The sequence below is a fragment of the Vitis riparia genome, chromosome 11 (assembly GCF_004353265.1).
Source record: "Vitis riparia cultivar Riparia Gloire de Montpellier isolate 1030 chromosome 11, EGFV_Vit.rip_1.0, whole genome shotgun sequence".
Classification (NCBI taxonomy): domain Eukaryota; kingdom Viridiplantae; phylum Streptophyta; class Magnoliopsida; order Vitales; family Vitaceae; genus Vitis; species Vitis riparia.
Window position 1 is genome coordinate 16,795,057 of NC_048441.1, and position 22,272 is coordinate 16,817,328.

The following is a 22,272-nucleotide window of genomic DNA, read 5'->3' on the forward strand; positions in this document are numbered from 1 at the left end:
TGATACTTATATATGATTTAATAGGATAATATCAAAATAAAAAAATTATTGATTTTTAATTTATTTATATATGTTTTAAATTATTTATAATTATTTTAAATTTTAATAATATATATTTTTTGTACATTCGATTCAATCACAGTTCAACTAATTGTCTTACTACCAAACCGTGAATTTTTCCCTTTAGCTTTGAAGCCTAACTTTGGTCCCCTTGTCAATTATTGAAAGTTTGATTGAATAAAAGTTTGGTTAAAAGTTAAATAGTAGAAATAATGTTTAATTAGACTCGAAAGATGAGTAATTAAATGGAGAAAAAAATGGAGTAAATGTATAGAATGAATTGCAAATGCTTCTACAAGTTGCCCAATGGTGGCTTAGAAGGGTTGGTTTAGGATTGACGATGAAACGAGACATGTTTAGAATTAAAATAAATTAGTTAATTTATTAAAATTAAACTTTTCTTGGCAATCATTTTTCTAAAACCATTTTTCCAAAATCCCAATTGGAGGTGGATGTTGAAGCTACAAAAACCTTGATTTATCAAGAAGTGGTCAAAATAGAGATTAGAAAGATTAATCTAACCACATATTATGCTTTTATTTTATCAAGTTGAAACCCACCACAAGGTAGCTAAATTCAAGGATTTCTAAGTTGAAAGTCAGTTAGGATAGTCCGGTAGGTTGACGAGCATTGGAAAGTGTGATCCCAGTAAATAGCGTATAATTTTGGGTTCAAATCCTATCACTAATGATACCTTGAATTTATCTGATCAGTTATTACAGGACGGTTAGCACCCGATGTTAGGGTTCCCCATGAAGAGTGGCATGGGGAATGATTCTACTCTGGAAAGAATAATGGTAGCAATCCTTCTGAAAATAATAATATATAAAAATAAGTCTTCCCTGCTTCTTCACAACAACCACAAATTAAAAGATGCCAAGAGTGCATGAGAGAATGAACAATTCCCACTTGCTCTTCCTTCTTGCCAGTTTGTCATATCAAACTTAACAATTTGATACATCAAAATGTATTGCTTCAGCTGCAATACACCTCCCTACACAAATTATATATATAATGTGAGTTTCAAAAGAACCTGTCAAAGGTTGGATATCACCACCCATCCTCGTTTCAACATGCCCCCCCCTCCTTATGCTGCAGCACAGCCTCCGCATACAATGCTCCTGCAGTTTAAAGAACTGCGTTTAAAAATTTAGGAGCAAGTCACAAAGTATATAATTTGACATAATTCGGTTTTATATAAATTCCGACAAGTTAAAAACTCTTTTTTAAAACTTTTACCTTTGTTCAACTTTCAGCTAAAGCAAAGGCATGATGCTATCCAAACAAGGCCTTATCATTGTCATCATCATTATCACCATCTTCCTAAGAAATACTATTTTGGGTTTTTACCCGAAGGGCTTAGCCTATGGAAAGATTGGTTAAAGCTACCGTTTCATATATATGTTTAAGCTCATAGGCTCGCCAAGAGAAATAAATAAGCATTGTTGAAATTCAAGCTCATGACCTTCATAAAACAAATTCAAACTCATGATTTAAAAAGCCTAAAATGTTAGGTAGTGGGTCATGGACAACCAGGCATCCATCCTTAGAAGGATGAGTCAAGTTTGTGAAGTCATCATAGCTAGCTCTAGCAAAAATCCATCAGAAAGAACCCTTTCAGCCGGAGGTTGGGGACTCTGCCAAATTCTGGCCGGCAAATAATTACCCATGTAGGCCTTATTCAGTAAAGGACAGAAGTATATTTTGAGCAAAATAAAACCTTCCCAATAAAGGGGAGTCAGGGGAACTTACACAATTGAGCACCCTGTGCTTCTGCGCCTCTTCTTCCTGGCCACCTCCTTCCTCCTTGGAGGTTGGAGAACAACCTTGATTGCAGTATCAAAAACCGCTTTGACATTCTACGACATCACACATATGAAGGAAATAAATTTAGTTGAAAGAAATCATCATCAAATCAGCAATTAACAATAACAAGAGCATTTCTTTCAGTAACCGAAAATTTGAACTTCAGAAACATCCTTGAATTTCTCTTCCTGAGTTTAATTTGATACCTGTTGAGTCTTAGAACTGCACTCAATATAAGCTGCTGCACCAATCTGCTTCCTCAGTTCCTCTCCCTACATATCACAAGTAATTCAGCTCCCTTTTACATAAACCAGGTACTTTCGATCGAGGATTAAATAATACATACTTGGGCAGATGTTATGACATTGGATCCCATATGATCAGCTAGATATCCTTTGTCTTCACGAAGATCTGCAAGGAGAAAAAGGAGGCCATATCTCAATGCAGAAGAGACTGATACACAAAACCAAGTTGAAGAATTTTGTGAGGATGTGGACATACCTAACTTTGTTCCAACAAGAACGATTGGAACATTGGGTGCAAATCGCCGAAGTTCAGGCATCCACTGAAAGAAAAGTCCAGGAAAATATCAATCACTGGTGCAGAAAGCTGAAAAAGTTTAGAAAGAAAGGACCCACTACTTGAAAATGATCCATCTTTTTCTAACTTAAAAGATCAGGGAGATTAAGAGTTAACACACTGCAAGGCGGACACAACCAAGTAGGCTTTAGTTTGAAATGAAAATGATCCGCTTGTTTCAAACACGATCCAAAAGTAGAAACAAGAAAAGTAAAGGGAAAGAGATAAAGAGCAAAGTACAGAAGGATAAAAGGGCGCAAAAATTAGCATTGAAATCAGTACCTTCTTGAGAACATTTTCATAGCTTGCCCTGCTGATCAATGAAAAAGCTAAAACAAATATGTCTGCACCTCTATAACTCAGTGGCCTCAACCTGCTATAGTCTTCCTGACCTTTAAAGCAGAGAAAAAAAAAATTGGTCAGAAATGAAGGACCAGTCAAAACCCTAAAGACCCATCAAGAAACCATAAACAATAGAACAAAGGAGGTGAGTATCTGTAGGGAAAACCCTATACCTGCAGTATCCCAAAGACCCAAGTTGACAATGCTCCCATCCACAGCTACATTAGCACTGAAATTGTCAAACACTGTAGGTATATAGTCCTGCCTCAAGAAAAAAGCACAAAAATATGAGAAAGAGAGATCCCAGCCTTAATGCTTCAAAGATGCATACACAATCTGAAACTATAACACACCCAATAATCTGAAGCAAGTACCCAAAAAAAAAAAAAAAAGAACAGAAGAAAAATCAAGGGAAAACCAACCTGAATAGCTGTGATCATTTAATGTTGGGGTTTACAGAAAAAAAAACCCATGAACAAAATAGACAGGAAAAACTCACAGATGGTACAAAAACTACTAGAATAGTATAAAAAGGGGTTTTTTATGAGATGGGTATCGAGAGACTTACAGTGGGGAACTTGTTACTTGTGTAACAAATTAGCATACAGGTTTTCCCTACAGCTCCATCTCCAACTGTAACACATTTAATGAACTTCGAAGCGCTCATCTTCCCTCAAGACCACAAACAAGAACAAGAGCTTATACAGTAGCCCCCTCAGCTACAGCAAGTAGTGTATATATATTGAAGTCCTTAAAAAGTTCCGTTAAAGCAAAAGAAAAAGGGGGGCTTGAAAGAAGAAAGTTGAGAAGAAGAGAGGAGAAGAACAGCGTCTGGAAGTGTTGGGGACCTGGCAGAGCGAGAAGATATGGAGGCTTGTCTTGTGGTTTCAAGGAAAAAAACAATAAATAACATAAACATGAGAGAGAGAGAGAGAGAGAAGGGAGGCCTAGTCAAAGGGTCACTACACTTTTCATCCCCCTCAATAAATTTCAAATCCAACAGAAAATTTTTTGAAATGCAGAAAGCTACAAGATGGGTCCCCCATCCTCAAACGGTACCTAGCCCCTTACTCAGTGTGCTGGAACCCATTTCTGTCACATTATTGATTTCCATGTTGAATACACCCCCCAAGAGTCCCGAGTATACTTCTGACCCTCTCCCCCCTCTTCTCATCTTTTACACCTTCAATTTCAACATGCCATAGAAAAAGAAAATCAATCTTGAAAATCTTTTTGAAATTCAGCTACTTTCAGTTTTCAAAATGGTTTACAGATGGTGAAAGTGGACAGTTTTTTTTAACAGCTTTTTTAAGTTTGAACCGTGAACCATTAATTCTCTCAGACATTGCCATTAATAAGAGACCGTTGGATTTTTAAGTTTACCAAAATGGCCTTTATCATCATCCCTATGCATACACGTGCAAGAGGACAGAAGTGACACAAAACATGGTCCTACCATTTCTCCATTACCCACCATAGCTCCCAAGATGGGCACAAAAAACCCTAATTTCTAGGGCCCTTCTCTTTCATCTCATTAACTCCAGGTCCTGAAACAAACCACTGTAAACTCATTAATGACCATTCTTTTTTCACTCTGTGACTACCTGGTTTTTGTGTCAATGGTTCTTCCATTTACTTCTTCAATTCAACATGACCAGAAGCATTAATTTTTCAAATTGGGCAACCTATAAAAGTTCTGATACTTCAAGGATTATGTCTCATTGTTATGGAACAGGATCCCTATAATCTAGCTGCTGCCTTCAGGGAGAACCCAGTTCACAACCCAAATTGAATCTACCTTCATTGGGTGATTATTGACAATGGGCCTTAGCTGAATGTCGACACTCTTGCTTTTGAGTAAAGGTTTCAGCATAATGTAGACATTCCCATAGCAAAATCAGCAAACTTGTATTCAAAAAGTTAGACATACTAGGTTACCAAATCTAGAGAAATTAGTCACCATTGATTTTTTGTTTGCTTACCAAGGAATTTTGCAGTAAAATTCAACATTAAGCTAGTTTGTCATTTTCTTGATGCATGTAATAATGTCTCGAGGACAGAGCATTAGGTTTTGTTATTGAATTACTATTATTGTTTGGAACTGGGTTCCAAATGTTGCCGGAATAGGCAGTAAATGAACCCTAGTTTCAGGCTAGTTTGAATTATTTAGTATTTACAGACAACGTACAGAACATGGAACCCAAAATCTCTTCATATAGAGAATGTTTGTCACCTTTCAACATAGGGGTAAAATTGCCAGCTTCACTTTGGCCTGCAGAAAATAACAAGCAAAGTGGTGGTCCTATAGGCCTCACCCCAATGTTTTAACAAAGAATAATGCCATTTTCTAGTAAGTTCCAGCTTTCTTTCCATACAATTGAACTGGAATCCATCCAAATGAAACCAAAAAATTAAAGAGAAAACAACTATGGAGTATGAAGCTCTGGCATTTCCTCAGTGTCCGGCCCTCCATGGATTGAAAACTGTTCAACATAAATCAATTGAAAAATAAGTGAATTTTGCCAAGCATCATGATAATGAAATCTGTGTTTTTAATACAAATGTCCCCACAAGATAGGCCAGAAAAAATTTGTCTAATTGGGGCTTTGTATTAGGATATATGTTGTTGCATGGACCGGCCAACCATGAGACCCATATAATTATTAATTAGCATGATCATATAGACAAATGGTGACGAGAAAAACAACTAATGAGCTGGTCTCACCACTCCAGTCCAAAGTTAAAAGGTAAAAACCCTTCATAATGTTTGGATTTAAACCCGGATTTGTATAATTTAATATTTGGTTGGAAGACATTATGGCTGTCAAACATAATAAAAGAAGATTTGTTAGGAGGGTATATGATTTTTGGGACCTTTTCATCATGATGGCTAATCTTATTAGTACTTTTTCATGGCCATTTCTGTGGGGTTTTTGTGTTGGGGAAGAGTTGTGGTTTATATATGTTAAATGGGTGTCATTTATGAGGCTGCAGAGATGGTTCAACTACTAGGCTTTGTGGCTGCAGGCCTGCAACCTTTGAAGCAGGCATTACTGCATTGAAGATGGACCACTAGTGAAAATTAAATATAAGCCAACCTAAGGCATGGAAATTGAGTGAGATTACTGAGTTTGGAGGAACTTGTGAATTGAAGGGAGGGGTTGGTATTGAGGAAGATGACATTAGTAAATATAAAATTTTCACTTGAATATTTAAGGGTAGCTAGGCTAAGTCAGTAGTGTTGTGGGGGTGATTCCTATTTTGAAAAGTCCATGGCTGTTAATAAAAGACAAAAAAAAGTAAAAGCCTTGAAACTCCATTTTCTAATTTGATTTCTTTTTCTATTTTCTCTTTTAATAATTAATAATTTTACGAAAATTTCAATTACTTTTAAAAATAGAACAAATACTTGTTTGATTTCATTTTATTTCACAGTGTTACAAATTCTTTTGCTTTTATTTTTAGATAAATTCTACTGGCCTTCTTTTAGGTTTGAAGTAAATATATTTAACTATTACGAATTTAACATTTCATTACATATTTTCTTTATTTTAAACTAAAGGAGAAATGAATCAAAAGTAACAAATGAGAAGATGAAGGAAAATATTTAAAAAATTTTAAATTAATGGTGACTTGATATATTTAACTCAAGCCTAATAAAAAGTGAATGAAGTTAACCCTTTATTCTAAGATGAGATGAACTATAGTTTATTGATTATTGCAACTTAAATGACTTATATCAATTAATATACATTGCCGACTCACTATTATTGAATAACTTAAAGCTTTTGAATCGTACCGATAACTTATCATTTAAGTCATAAGTTCAAGTGGTATATAAAATTGGCTTATTATCTTATAATTTAAGTTTTAAAATTAAATGATCATTTGATATAATATCATTTGAGGCTGTTCATGGCATGCTTCAGAGATGATCACCAAAAATCTTTTGTAAATCTTACATCACTTAATAAATGTCCTATAAGATTTTTTGGATGACTTCCCTGTATACTTGCCATTTAGGAAAGTGCCGTTGATTTGTCCCGTGACTTGACTTGATAAAAACTACACAATGACAACACAAATAAAGGAATGGATTCAAACAAAATGTACCCGGAAATCGCCAAATGCATAAAGGGTGACAGATGAATAAAGTTTCTCATTTGAGCTGTTTTCTCTTATTAGTTAGGGGTGGCTGTTGAGCTCATCTTCAACATTAACTGGGAGTCTGGGGGACACATCCACCCATGATCCGAAGCCCCAGATATGCTTATAAAATCCATCTCACTCGTCTCAGAATGTTCAAACAGAGAAATGGGCAAATCCCATTTGTGTCCCAAGGAATATAATGGAGTTGGCATACTGCCACTGGCATCTGCTTTGGCTGTATGCAGGAACCTCACCTCTAGGTTCTGGCTTTGGCGGTTTACGGTAACCACTACGAATATCCCATCTGGATGTTTCTATTGGCTCCTATGGCATTACTTGGTTCCATTTCCAAATGGCCAAACAACCTTATTTTTCATTTTATTTTTTATTTTTTTGGGGTCCAACTGGGAATCTTCCAGATGACCACAAAATCACTTTTGCTTCGTTTCCAGTGGTCTGATCACTGTCAACCTTGCTGTATAATTACGTACATATAGCTGGTATGAGTAGAGCATTGTATCAGCATCCCCACTATCTCAATGGACCAAAGAAATGGTAAAAGAGGCAAGAGTTTTTTATTTCCACAAACACCAGCGAAACTAGTTTAAGCAAAACACTTTTAGATCCATAATGAAATCAAAAGACTGGCTAGCAGCGATAAAACTAGAGGGATGGAATGCTCAGAGACACGAGGCACGATAAAAACCAAGGATTCAGATAGCTTTGATGATGTCATCAGCACTAGAAACAGTGATTCAGATAGCTTTGAGGATGTCATCAGCACTAGAAACAGTGAACTCTCCCCCAGCTTCAACGTTTGCAACCTTCACCTTAAGGTCATCCACCAAGAGGGCAAATCTCCTGGACCGAGTGCCGAGGCCTTTCTCTGAAAGATCAAGCTCAAGGCCAAGCGCATGCGTGTATGTTGCTGAGCCATCAGCCAGGAACTTCACATCCTTGTTATCAGGGTAAGTTTTTGCCCATGCCTTCATCACAAAGGGGTCATTAACTGCAAATAGGATCAAAAACCAAAATTAGCAAAAAAAACAAATTGGGGAAAAGTTAAGCTGCTTCATTCCCCACATTTAGTAACAAGACAAAGAGATTCAAGAGCTTTTCTGCTTGCTCCTTCAAAAAACTCATTCCACTATCTTTCCAACCAAAAAATAAAACATAAGACAATGCTCTTGTTTCAAACAAGATGTCAATGTTTCATCAAAACTTTAAACCAGATCTGACTTTGGGTTTACAAGGTTTTGAAGTTTAAATTCGACTCAGATTCACAGAAGCTAGCAACCCTTATGAATTCCTCCACTTCTGAAACATCAGGCAGGTGTAATGATGTGTTCAGAAAGAAAAAGAAAACCCTGGCCAAAATGGTTCAAACATGCATTCAACATGGCAACAACCTACAGTTGGAGGGGCCCTGATGCATGATAAATAAGTGAGCTTATTTCTGAAATCCATTGAACTTTAACCAGGGAGTGGAATACTCTTTGTTCAAGTAGCATGTTGAAATTCAATAGCAGAATTGAAGTATATCAACTGAAAAATAACTCCAAAACACCCTTGAGATCTGTAAAGGTACCAAGGAATCTTCAAATAGCATAAAAAATATAGCATGAGATAAAACAAAACACTTTTCTTTAAGAAATATAAAAGATGTTGTATGACCCAGTCGACCAGGCTATAGTTCATTGGACACTGGGATTTAGGTTTGATGGGAGCAAGTCAGGATATAAAACCTAGATGCAATCAACTTAGTTTAATAACAAAGAAGTTTGACTTCTGTGAGCCTATTTGAATATTTATTTTATTCCCACCCGAGGCTACTTTTATAGGCTTCCCAAAACCAAATGAATGATCAAATGATGTCATTATGAGAGTCTTATAGTGGCATATTATCTCAAAGAGCAGTTTTGTATTTTGGGTCCATTTGGGAGTGATTCTAGTTAAAATCTTTTTGTCTTTAGCACTTTGTAGTAAAGCTTCTATTAAAAACGCTTCCAACGAAAATCATTTAGTGGATGTTTGGTAAATTGACTTAATAACTTAATTTAAGTCATTAGCTAAATTATGTTTGATAAAATAACTTAATGGTATAACTTAAATAAAAAACAACTTTAAGTAATAAGTAAAACCAATTAACTTATTCTTAAGTCCACATTTTTAATTTACTTTTTTACCCTAATTACCTCTCTGATTTCCTTTGCGAGTACTCCACCACCTCCACTATTACTCAATTTTCTTTGCCCTGAGTACTTCACCACCTCCACTATTACTCAATCTTCTTGGCCCTAATTATAATTTATAATTTATGAGGATAAATGTCAATTTTATAATTTAAAATATGTTTTAAGTTAATCTTATCAAACAACCTTAATACTTAAAGTAAAAATTAAGTAATAAATTTTAAGTTAACTTAAAGTCAATTTAAGTCATTAAGTAATAAATATTAAGTTTTATCAAACACCCCTTTAATGTTTCAATATAAACTTAAAAAAAAAAAAAAAAAAAAAAAGTGCTTCAATAGTGATTTTTGGAAGAATTACCTATCAAACAATTATCCAAGAATCACTTCAAGTGACTATAGTGATTCACTCGATTTTTAAAAGTGATTTAAAAAAATTTGTTAAGCATCCAATAAAAAAATTAGCCCTTTCAAAAATCATTCCCAACAAACCCTTAAGACAAGTTCTAAAAACTAATCTTATAGATCATTATTTTCATTTACTCTGAACCACCACCAGTTTCATCCCACAACTTATCAAACTACCATCTTCAGCATCCATTTGCAAGATTAGTTATTAAAAATCTGATAACAAAGAAGCATTCTTCCTAGTTTTTCACTTTCAGAAACAAAAAGACGCACTCGCCTGTTTAAATAAACATTACTCAAATACAATTAAATAGTCAATGACTCATGTTGCTATTACTGAATCATAGTACAAGTACAAAACTAATTTATTGTCTTTAAATCTATTTTTTATTTTCCTTCGATTTCTTTCTTTCTTTACTTTGCCTCTCTATTTATTAATTCTTGCATTTTCCCTACAATTCCGGGAATCAAACATAGCCTAAATCTATTTTTTATTTTACTTCTACTTTTTGCATTTATTTTCTTCCTTGCATTTTCCCTCAAATTCTCAGGGATCAAACAAGGACTTTCGTTGTAAAAGAGAGCAATAGGAGCACAAGAAACGTGAGGAAAATAATAACGAATACTTAGCAGGGGAGGATCATTCATGGAAAGACGCTATGTCGTTAGCATTTAACAGTTCACCTATCTCAAATTAAATGCCCTCAAAAATAAAATTTCACATAAGGCACTGTTTAATGACATAATTCACTGTTGACCACAGTTTTTTCTGCCCTAAAATTTTAATTCTATCGAATAACTGAGATAGGTATCAAATAGTGAAATTTATGGGTATGTGATCATACTAGGATGCATTAAATCAAAATTATAATATGATTAAAAAAAAGGGTCAGACATACATACCGCTAAGGAGCAGAATTTCATCAATGCCCTTTGATTTCAGCTCTCCTGCTTTCTCAATGAAGCCTGGCACGTGCTTCACGCTGCGACATGGTCACAAAGACAAACACTCATCAATCCAACATCGCCGGCCCAGAGAAGGGGCCGCGATATTTTAAAACAGAAAAGAGCCGTTTGGTTCCCGAGAAAATGGAGAAAAATAATCTTCGGAACCGTACAGTCCCAATTTCTCAAACTCGACGAAGCCTTAAAAAAAGCAAATAACTCTATTAATCCAAAACATTAACCTCTACCCTTTTATTCTCCATTTTCTCATCAACCAAACAGGATATTAATCGACAAAAACCGTCGGATCCTCTTAGATTACCTGCAAGTGGGAGTGAAAGCACCGGGAACACCGAAAATGATGACCTTCTTGCCGGCAGCGAGGGAGTGCACTGAAGCCTGCTGGAGCTGATCTTGCTCATCGAAATAAGCCAGAGTGCCGTCCGGAATAACGTCGCCAACTGCAATCGGAGCCATGGTCACCACCGGAGATTTTGATATCACAAGCTCACTGATGAGGATTGTAGCGTGATCCGACGGTGAGAACTTACACCACTTAGCGTCGTATATATAGAGTTTCTGGTCAGCTGGATTTAATAAAAGTTTTGTGTCCGGGCCATTTTTATGAATATACCAATTTGCCTGACGAATATGATAATATATAAAAATTTATCTATATTATAAATTAATATAAGTTTAATTTTATTCACCACCCTTCAAGTTTTACTTAAATACAATTAATACCCATTAATTTTAAATTTCATTCAATACCTCCTCTATCATCTCATGTTTTTTTATCTAAAATAAGAGAGTCCAAATTTATGAGATTACATGTATATAACCAAAACCTCATGACAGAAAATAAAATTAATTCATTAATACATCACATTTTTATTTTATTTTTTTCTTTTAAAATTTACTGAAAAGTCATTGTATAATAAAAAGTAAAAAATATCACAGAAATAAAATTGAAAAATAGCAAAATGTTTGCAAAAATAAAATTTAAAATAAATCGTCATATATATAGAATTTGCAAATTTAAACTTTTCTTAAAAATGGTATTCCAACTTTTTCAGTCCATTAAATTATGAACGGGGCCGATTTCGTCTGGATGTGGATTCACGATCTGGTTAGCCGTAGGACATTTTCCTCGAGGACAGTATTTCAATGTCTCGACGTTATGAATTATGTATAGGGCTTAACCTTGCATTATTATTGGCCCAATGGGCCTGCTGAGATGAAAGACGTACACCAATTTATATAATAATGAAGAATTTGAGGGAATATTTCCTTTGTTAAATGGGTCATTGAAAAAACAAATATAACATAAAGTCATTACTTCAAAAAAAGAAAAAGGAAAAAAAAAAAAGATAGTTTTAATTTTATTTAAGAAATATTTACTTAAAAGGAATAAAATATTTTTTAACTTATAAAAGGACTTTCCATCTATTTCTTTGATCAATAATTAACTTTTTCTTTTTCTTTTCTTTTCTTTTTTTGGTCAATTTCTTCCTTTAATACTATTTTTTTTCTTTTCTTCTCTTATTGGTGTTTCCTCGGACTTATCATTTTATGTTTGTTGGATTATCAATTTTTCTAAAAACCTTGTTCATTTTTTTTAAAGTAAGTTTTAGAAAACAATGAATAAACGGGTTTAGTTTATAAAAAAAAGTTTAAGAAAATATGGTCAAATGGGCCATGTTTTTCTTTTATTTTTAAAACCGATGAAAACAATTTTTATTTGTTTTTTAAAAATTATTATCTATTTTTTTTTTAGAGAACAATGATTAAATAATGTTAGAAAATTTTAAAAATAATTTTTTGTTTTTAAAAATAAAACAGTGTTTTTCAATCACACGATCAAACAAGCTCTTAAGTTTAAGAAAATTTGATAATGAAAGTATTCCCTTATATTATTTCTTTTTAGAACTTTATACTAGGAAGTTATATTAGAAAATTTTAAAATTAAAGAAATAAATATGGTTAATGTTTGATTGCTCTTAATTTATGGAGTTATTTATTGGAGTGGATTTTTACATATATGTATTTGACGTTGGATAATGGTTATTTATTTTAATATGCTATTGATGCACTCAAAATATTTTTCTAATGCCTAAAAAAAATTAATAATGATTAGAAACTCTTTTCTAAGTAACATATGAAGCTTGAAGCCTTTAAATAAAATTTAAAAACCCAAATTAGTTGTTGGACACATTTAGATTCGATCGATTGACTTGCACAATAGACCGGTTCACTAGTCATCAATTGGTGTCTTCTGTCAATCATTTTTGAAAATTTTTCCTTAATTGGTAGACCACGTGGGTTAACCAGTCAATCATTTTGATCAACCACTGATCAAACATACAAAAAATGTAAAAATTTATTGTACAAATAACCTTAAACAGCTCATAATATTTCAATTTTGTAAAAAATTTAAGATTGGCTTGAATTCAATTGGATGAGTTTTTGGAGTGTTAGGTGTTAGGTGCTTTAACAATAATGATATGCATTTCTAACTAAGTGCACCCATAATTCTATATAAAAATTGCCTAAAGATGATGATGATAAACCTTCTTGATTTCCTCTTTTGCTCTATGTACTTCTTCTTGATTGCTCAAAAAAAATATTCTTGACTATCACGCTAAATTGTAAAATCTTAAATTTAATACTTGTTTTTGCTATCATCATAACATGAACTAATCAAGCCATGGTATAACTTCTATTAGCTAACTTAGTAATGATCCACCATATTGAGCATGATCATATCCTACATTTGTTGGATAGAGAACAAAGCTAATAAAGCAAATTTAGTAGTTTGACTTCTAACTTGCACCACACTAGGTGCAAATGGTGTATCATCTTTGGGGTGTAAAATTTCGAGGTTGAATAAGTCCTTTCAATAGTTTTTATGGGGTTGATTATGGCGTGGACATATTAGTTAATTTCTCATTAAAGTGCCACTAATATCATAATTGGCACAAACACTAAGTTGGAAGAAGTGAAAAACTAAAGTGTTTTGCCAATGATGCTTTCCTTGACCTTTTAGTTGGTGCTTTAGAGCATGAGCCTATGTTAAAGTCAACTTTAGATATTAAGTAAGAAGACTTATCCCTTGAGTTCTCTAAGCTTGATGGGTGTCTTTTTCGGCTTTGACCAACTTAGCTCTTTGTCCCCAAAGAAGGTATGCTAAAATTAGTGTAGGAAATTCATTCTTTTAATACCAATGACAGTATTTCCTTATGATGGAAGAAGTCAGCATTGAGTTAATGTTCGAGATAGAATAAGAGAATTTGTTCCTTTAATTCTTTAACACCATTGGACATCCTAGGAATTAAGTCAACATTAGAGATGAAACAAGGAGATTTATCCTTTAACAATAATGAATTTTCCATGTGAGGCAAAAACTTCTTCCTTAGCCCTTGAAGATACCAATGTGCTAGTTGATTAATACTTGTTCCATTCTTCTACCAATATTGATAATGGACATGCAAAGTTAGGAGTTGGTCATCCCCTATTCTTCCATGACTTCCTCCTCATTCCACACCTTGTTTTCCTCACAGGACCATAAGCCCAGGCACAAACAAGATGATACAAGAAATTGATGAGATTCAGAATGGCAAGAAGCCAATAATAGTAATCATAGTGAGCCTTGTTCAGGTTATTTGACACCCAACTCACCTTCCCACCCCTTCTGGTCACATCATTCACAATTTTGTTACTATACTCCCTGCCAGGTTAGCTATAGCCATGGTCTTAGGGAACTGGGAGTATTAGAATTCTATTTGCCCTACTGCATTGAAAGCCTTAGCTAGTCCAACCAGGCAAGATTGTGGCACTAGCCAAAATGCAGACATGTTCACCACTGCCATTGGATTTTCTGAGAGTCCTGATTGGATTGTTGTGTTTCTTCGCTTCCTTTCCACCATGCCTGCTCATGAGGTCAATAGGCCGACCCCCATACGCTGTTTGAGGCTAAGTCCATGGGGCCTTTTGGTGTATTTTGATAGAAGGGGAGCGATAATAGGCCGACCCATATGGTCAAAGGGAGGACTCCAAAGACACCAAAGGAGGTTTGTGGAATTTGGAAGTTGGGTGTGAGGTGCCTGTCCATAATGCTGGCTTGTATCACTGGGACAGAGTATTGGCTAATGCTCATGGCGATAACGATGCCGCTGGCCCATAGGGGAGGAATCTGATAAGTGTTTTGAATTCTTCGACCTGCTGGACTGAGCAGAGAGGTTCCAAGACTACAAAGCTAGACCATCAAATTCCAAGTCCGCTCTAAATATGTAACACGTAGTATAACCCATTTAAATTAAATGATATAAATTCCTCAATTAAAAATGAAAATAACAACACTAAGATAATAAAATTTGAATTAGAAATTTTTTATTTCTCAACAAAAGCATGGAGTAATAGAATTCAATTTGCTTATTCTTATGCATGGAGTAAACTCACACTCCTACTTTGCTTATTCTTATGCATTATTTGTTTTATTATTTGATCATTTCATTGGTATTCATTACTTTCCTAGGTAATTGTCTTGTTTGCTTTGCCTTATTTAATAGAGACCTATTTTTAGGGGTTTAGAGGGGTGCTACGGTATTTACCGTACCTTCTTAATAAGTAACCTGAGCCCCGGATAAGACTTTGATTTTTCATAGACTGTCTTTTCCAAATAAGGAGTCACACTTGAGATTTTTTTTCTTATTTTATTTTCCCTTAAAAAAATAAATAAAAAATAAGTGGTGAATCCAAATCTTTTCTAAAAATCATATTTTCATCAAATAAATAAAAAACAAGTTTCGTTATCGAGTGGAAACGTATCATGCGAAAATGCAGGATTTACAATATATTTTCTATAATGAAACCAAACATGAGGAAACCATTTTTCTTAACAATTTTTTCTTTCCCTAGTATTTTCTGGAACCAAACCCATTAATTTAAGGTCAATATGCTAAACCAATTATAGAAATCATCTATTAAATGACATGGCTTTTACCCACAAAGTAAATGCATAGCACATATTTATTTAAGGTCCATACGCTAAACCAATTTTAGATTAGTGTGCAATTGCATTATGTCAATTGCTTGTTTTATACGAAAATCTCCCTAGAAATTTACTTCATTTGAATTATGAAAATTATTTTTAAAATTTTAAAAAGAAAACAATATATCACATTCTTTTATCTAACTTATTAAAAACAATAAAAATAAATAAATTCAGTAAGACTATATTTGGTCCTGGAAAATTTTGAGGGAAAATATAAAGGAAAAAAAATACAAAGGAAAAGTAAAAAAATAATAAAAAGTGAAGGAAAATAAAAAAAGAGATTAAAAATCGATAAATCATTTTTATTTGTTACTTTAAATTCATTTTACTTATTTTAATTTATCGATATAAAGATTAAATAATTTAAAAATATATAAGTTATGAACTAATTTTAATTATATTTGATTTTCTTTTATATTTTTCATAGGATGATCAAATATGAAAAAATCAATATTTTTTAGGAATCAAACATAACCTAAGACTATATAAAAATTGATACATTTTTAAATTCTTTATTCTTTATATAAAAAATAAAATAATAATAATAATAATTTGAAGAAATACAATAGCAGAAATCTTTTCCTTCCATTTTTTCCTCTAACTTTTTTTTAACTAGTTTTTTCAAGAACTAAGGTTATATTTGGTTTTTGGAAAATACTTGAGAAAAAAATTAAGGAAATGGTTTTCTCATATTTTGTTATATATATATATATATATATATATATATATATATATATATATATATATATATATATATATATATATAATCAATATAATTAAAATTAATTTAAAATTTATATATATTTAAATTATTTAATCTTATATTATTTAATATTTTAATTTAACAATATAAATATTAAATAATTTAAAAAGATATAAGTTTCTAACTAGTTTTAATTATATTCGAGTTTTTTTATAGGATAACCAAATTTAAGAAAATCATTTTTATTTATTTCTTTAGTATTCCTTGAAAACCAAATATAATCTAAATATATTCTCAAAATTTATCATATTTTTATAATAAATTCTCAAAAAACTAATATGAATAACCTATTCCATAAAAGGACATTATACATCTACACATAATGCCATTTTCTTAATCTTCCTCGTATTTTTAATTCATAATATTTTACAAAAATTACCTTAAATTTATTCTTCAATAATGTTTACAAGATCAACCATATATAGGTTGATTAGGTAATAGGAATTTATAAAATTGCCTTGGGGAGTGAAAAGGCACATTCCCAAAGGTATGAAAAATTACTCGTTTTTAACTTTAATGTCATTCAATATTTTAACTATTTTCATATAAGTTTTTATAGAAAATGTTATTTTTATAAGAAAAATATAGGGGCATTTTTGTTAAAAATAAATTATTTTTTATCTTAATAAATATGAATGGTAGATTTACAAATTTGGGATTATTCTATCTCTTTTAATTAAATGGCTGAAATTTATATTATAACAGATATAATATAAAATATTATATATGCAAGAAAAATATACGATGACATATATATTATGTATTCAAGATATGTTTTAAGTTAAGTTGCATGGAATATTACCATGCTTTGGCCTTAGATTATATTAGATTATTTAGCACGATAAGATATGAAAGGGTATGTATGTTATAAGATATCATATCTAATTACATAGAAAATAGATATGATTTTCATTGAAATATGATATCCTTAGATATTATATTTAATAGGCATGATATAGGATATATATATATATATATAAAAGTTTGTCAAATGAATAAAAATATAACATGAAATATATATTATTTTTCAATCTTTAAAATAAAAATTATATTACATTTCAATATTTTCTATTTTAAAAAAAAAATTTCTTACATTGAACAATATTCATGATTAAAATATTTTAACTTTATAAATATTTTTTTATATTATATTATTCAATATATAAAATAATATATATATATATATATATATATATATATATATATATATATATATATCAAATAATACATATATTAATATTATTTTATAATATATTTAATGAGATTAATTCAAAGAAGTAATTGGATGACAATGGTTTGCTCAATGACAAGAAAAATCTGAAATATATTATTTTTACAATATCTGCAATGAAATGAGGTATTTGTATCTACATTTTCGGAGTTCAAGATGTTTGAAGATCTCAACCAAGATTACTTCCCAAACATCCAAAAACATGAAAATCAAGCTAACGGAGTTGCTCTACTTTGAGGCCTGTCTTCACTTTCAACCATTTCATCCCTTACCAGAGGCTCACCATCCATAGGTCCATATGCCCAACAACAAAGGAAATAATACCCCAAATTGACCACACCCATCACAGTGAGAAGCCAATAATAGTAATCTAAATGGCCTTTGTTAATATTACTTGAAAGCCAACTAACATTCCCTCCCTTCCCTGTAACCCCATCAACAATCCTCACCAGAGCCGCCCCCACCAAGCTGGATAGAGCAGTTGAGAGGGTATGAAGAGCCATTCCCATGCTGTACATGCTCTTGGGAAACTGAGAGTAATAGAATTCTATCTGTCCAACTGCATTCATAGCTTCAGCCAGCCCAAACAAGCTGTATTGTGGGATCAACCACATTGCAGACATGCTTGTTACCGCATCTGGTTTATCAGCCAACCCTTCGTTGATGGCAGATCTCCTCCTTATGCTCTCTACTATTGCACACAGCACCGTGCCCACTATCGATAGCAGTAGCCCGAGCCCCATGCGCAGTTTGGTGCTGACCCCACGAGGATTTCCAGTGTATTTCACTAGAATTGGAGTTAAAACCCGGTCATAGATCACCACATAAACTGTCATTGTGATGATTGTAAATACAGTGAATGATCCTGCTGGAATTTGGATGCTGGGGAAGAGGTGTCTGTCCATGGAATTTGCTTGGATTATGGAGAATGACTGCTGGAACATACTGAGTAGAATCATGATACCAGAGGAACAAATTGGGATGACTCTCAGAACTGCTTTGAGGAATTCTACTTGATCAATGGTGCAGAGTTTCCATGGATTTAAAGCATAGCCATGGGGGTTTAAGTCCTGTTGGGGATCTCTGATGATGCAAGCTTTGTTAAAGTACCTGATCAGGGAAAAAAAATATATTTATCATAATAAACCCTCAATTTTTTAGTCAATTGTTAATTCATGTAGTACCTTAGTTTCATGGTGGGAGCAGTGAGGAAGGAGTTGTGGCTGCGATTGTAAGCTGAATCCTGATCTGGCAAGGCAAGATTTCTGTTCCTAAAAGCAGCTACAGGCACTTGGAAGAAGCCAGTGAAGAAGCTTTTCTCAGTATTTACTTTAATATAAAGAGAAGAACCCAACAAGAACATGACAAGTGACAAGAGCATTAGAATGGCAGGAACTCCAAAGCCCACTCTCCATCCATACTGGTCTTGAATATAGATTATAACAGTCAATGCTAAAATCGCTGAAACCCCAATTGAAGCATAGTACCAATTGATGAAGCTTTGCTGTAGCCTCTCATTGTTGGAGTTCTTTTTGTTGTCTAATTGATCTGCACCAAAGGCCATGGAACATGGCCTGATACAGCCTGCTCCAATGGAAATGAACACCAAGGAGGAAAGGAAGAAAATAAGCTGGGCAAGCGTTGCTGAGTGGCAGCTGCTGCTCAATGGGCTGCAAGGAGGAGGCTTTAGCTGTGGATTCATGGCTGTTAACCACAAAAGTGTCATGCCCTACACACATAGAAAATGAATAGATATTAATCAACATGGATATTATTTCAATTACTCTGGGGTAACCTATAAGAAGATACTTACAAGAAGGCTAGAGAAGGAGCCAAGGGCAATGACCCTAAACCGACCCAAGTAGGAATCAGAGAGGAAAGCGCCCACCAAGGCTAACCCACTAGATAGAGCTGACCACAGGAACAAAATGGTTGTTGCGTTGGCCACCTCCATATGATAATCATTTAACATGTAGAAGATCATATTGGGCAGCAATCCATAGCTTGCCACCTTCTCAAAGGACTCATTCACTGTAATTCATCAAAATAAAAAATAAAAAAAATGGTGGAACATCGGTAAAAAGAGATGATGAGAAACTTTTAGTAAAGAAAAATGGTGAATACATCTGAGTACCTATGATGAAAGGAATGGTCCTAAAGCCACCCTTTCTGGACTCAAAAACCAGCTCTCTTGCGCTCTCTTCTGGAGGGCCATCCCTCATTGCAAGCAGATGTCTAGTACTGTTTCTCTCTGAAGAAGCCGCCATCTTCTCTATCCTTACTCTTCTGCAACTCCTAATTTTCAATCACAAGTCTTCACAGGTATAGGATCTACTTCGCTTTGAAATTACAATAAAGGAAAACCCTTTTCGCAGGCCCATGCTAAACTCCCAGTGGCATATGCTAAAGACCTCAAGCTACATTTATATAGGACTTTTAACAGCCCAACTGTAGAGATTCAAACCTACCAACCATTGCTAGCTATTAGCTGTCTCAGCAGTTCAGGAAGTTGCACCAGTTATATAAATCATATAATTATCCTTGGGATAACCCCAACCATCCTTTTGCCTGAAGCTGAACATTCTCCAACTTATGCCACACCAACAACAAAATAAGTTATCATAAATTCTTATATTGACATAATTAAACTTTTTAATGAAATTATCAAAAATATTATTTGAGAACTAATCTTTTAGCATGCTGCCATATTTGGGGTTATGCCATGGTAATCATACCAAATGTGAAGTCTAACGTAATTCAATTAGATGGACATCCAAAAGAGTAGAGGGTGTTAACAACCATGAATGCTAATGATAATTTAATTACATAAAGAGAAAACGAAGAGACAATGAAAACGAACTTTGATTTTATATCCATTCTCCTCAGATTCTAATTCAAATTGAGGGTTCATCTTTTAAATTTTTCAATCAAGCCTCCAACTTTTTCAAACTCAAATTATTGATTCTAGTGGTCCTTTAACAATCACACCCTTAAGAAATACTTTACTTTTCAATTACTTAACTAATACCTCACACTTACAATTAAAATTAACTTACAAGGTTTACAATGGAAGAGAAAGTGATCAAGAATTCTAGTGACAAGTTTGGCTTAGACAATTACAAATTGAAAGTCAAGATTGATTCGGTGCACTAAAAAATATGTAAGTTATGATTAAAGCACTTAAGAACATAATTAAAAGATTTTTACACTTCATAATTAGGAAAAAAAAAACAATAGCTCTTTTAGCATTGAATGAAATCCAAAAGTCTCATATGTGAGTTTCAATGAGAAACTAACTCTTAGGCACATTTTTGTGCTCAAATAATCGACCTTATCAATTAACCATTTGAAATCAAAAGGGTACAACAGATAGTCATTAGGAGACTACACTTTGATCAACTGAGATATTGGTCGATTGGTGCCTCAATTAGTTGTTATTGTTAAGGCAATGAACACTAATCTCGATTAGACCTAGACGATCGATCAATCCTTGTTGCTATTTTACATTTTTGAAAAAATTGATAAGTTCAAACTTGAAACAAGGAGAACTAACCAAATATAGACCTCCTAACATACTTGAAAACCTTTTAAAAAAAATCTATTTACAAATTTAAATTGAGGTTTTCTTTAAATTTTTTCCAATTTTTTTAGAATGATTTAGGAACATTTGGATGGATTAAGGTGCTCTAAAAGAATGAAATGATATGAACCTGGTGTTCTAATTTACATTACAAAAACTTATCATAGAATTGCCTTCAAACATGATGAAATCAATGTTTTCATCTAGCTATTTGATTTTTCAAAACTCTTGAAAGAACTTAAAAATACATTAATTTTCTTAACCATATTTTATAATCATCAAAACATATCAAAGGAGAAATATTGGGCTAACAAAAGTGTATCCGAACTAGCACAATTTTATTATTATTATTTTTAAAAAATTTTAAAAACAAGAAATGAAATTACAATTACCAAACATATTCACATTTATAAAAATTTAAAATATAATAAAAACTCATTTACATCCTTTGCTCTTAAAAATAACAAAAAGAGAAGTGTATCCCCATCTAAGTAGAGTCTCACATTTAAATAAATACCTTATTCTCTATATATATATTATTGACTAAAAATCCATCTTATATGGCTTTTTTTTTTTTGCATTTAATGAAAATCTATCTTAGGTTGTGTCAAGGACAATTTTGAAATAATAACTGTTCTCCTATGCCTTTTAATTTATTTGTTATATTATTAGACAAAGTTATCAAATGAAGTAAATAATAATAATTAGGGTGAAGTATAGTTGAAAATAAGGCTATATTTATTAAGAAAAAAAAAACACAATGATCAAATTTGGTTGTCAATTGTTTCCAAGACGGGTGTTTTATGAATTGTTTTGGAATCGTAAAAGATGTTTTATTTTATTTTATTTTTTTGAGTTTTTTTTTTTAAATATACAAATATAAATAATAATTAAAAATAAAATACTACATATAAAAATTATTTTTAATAAAAATATTTAGAAATATAGAAAACAAATTAAAAATATTACAAATTTCCAAACAAGTTTTTGCTTTAGAAAAACATCGAAAAACTAGATAGACTTCATTTTCTCAATCTATAGCTGTCCAAATTTTCTCCATAGTTGTCAAATGATAGATTGAATCTAAATTTAAAAATATAAACTTGATTATAAATCATGTATTTGATTTTAATCAAATCAAACCCAAAGTTAAATAGATTCAATG

The 22,272-nt window shown here is 32.6% G+C and overlaps 3 protein-coding genes across 4 annotated transcripts; all 3 read right to left on the minus strand.

The window, feature by feature from the left end:
* Positions 1-855: 855 nt before the first annotated feature.
* LOC117924608 (rac-like GTP-binding protein ARAC7) lies at positions 856-3,704 on the minus strand. 2 transcript variants are annotated; one of them, XM_034843282.1, is made up of 8 exons: positions 3,356-3,704; positions 2,961-3,048; positions 2,728-2,837; positions 2,368-2,431; positions 2,213-2,277; positions 2,073-2,138; positions 1,813-1,919; positions 856-1,196 (listed from the first exon to the last, which is right to left on the minus strand). In XM_034843282.1, exons 1-8 carry the CDS (start codon positions 3,452-3,454, stop codon positions 1,148-1,150), a joined length of 648 nt encoding a protein of 215 aa, XP_034699173.1. In that variant the 5' UTR covers positions 3,455-3,704; the 3' UTR covers positions 856-1,147. The 2 variants fall into 2 exon arrangements, with proteins under 2 accessions (XP_034699173.1, XP_034699174.1); XM_034843283.1 differs by having other exon boundaries at positions 856-1,181; positions 3,356-3,699.
* A 3,785-nt stretch (positions 3,705-7,489) lies between these two features.
* LOC117925528 (peroxiredoxin-2) lies at positions 7,490-11,031 on the minus strand. Its single transcript, XM_034844551.1, has 3 exons — positions 10,803-11,031; positions 10,439-10,518; positions 7,490-7,945 (listed from the first exon to the last, which is right to left on the minus strand). The coding sequence occupies exons 1-3, from the start codon at positions 10,955-10,957 to the stop codon at positions 7,692-7,694; spliced, it is 489 nt and encodes a 162-aa protein (XP_034700442.1). The 5' UTR covers positions 10,958-11,031; the 3' UTR covers positions 7,490-7,691.
* Positions 11,032-17,736: 6,705 nt separating this feature from the next.
* Positions 17,737-19,794, minus strand: LOC117924808 (protein NRT1/ PTR FAMILY 1.2-like). Its single transcript, XM_034843518.1, has 4 exons — positions 19,662-19,794; positions 19,341-19,558; positions 18,712-19,256; positions 17,737-18,637 (listed from the first exon to the last, which is right to left on the minus strand). Exons 1-4 carry the CDS (start codon positions 19,792-19,794, stop codon positions 17,737-17,739), a joined length of 1,797 nt encoding a protein of 598 aa, XP_034699409.1.
* Between the last annotated feature and the right edge of the window lie 2,478 nt (positions 19,795-22,272).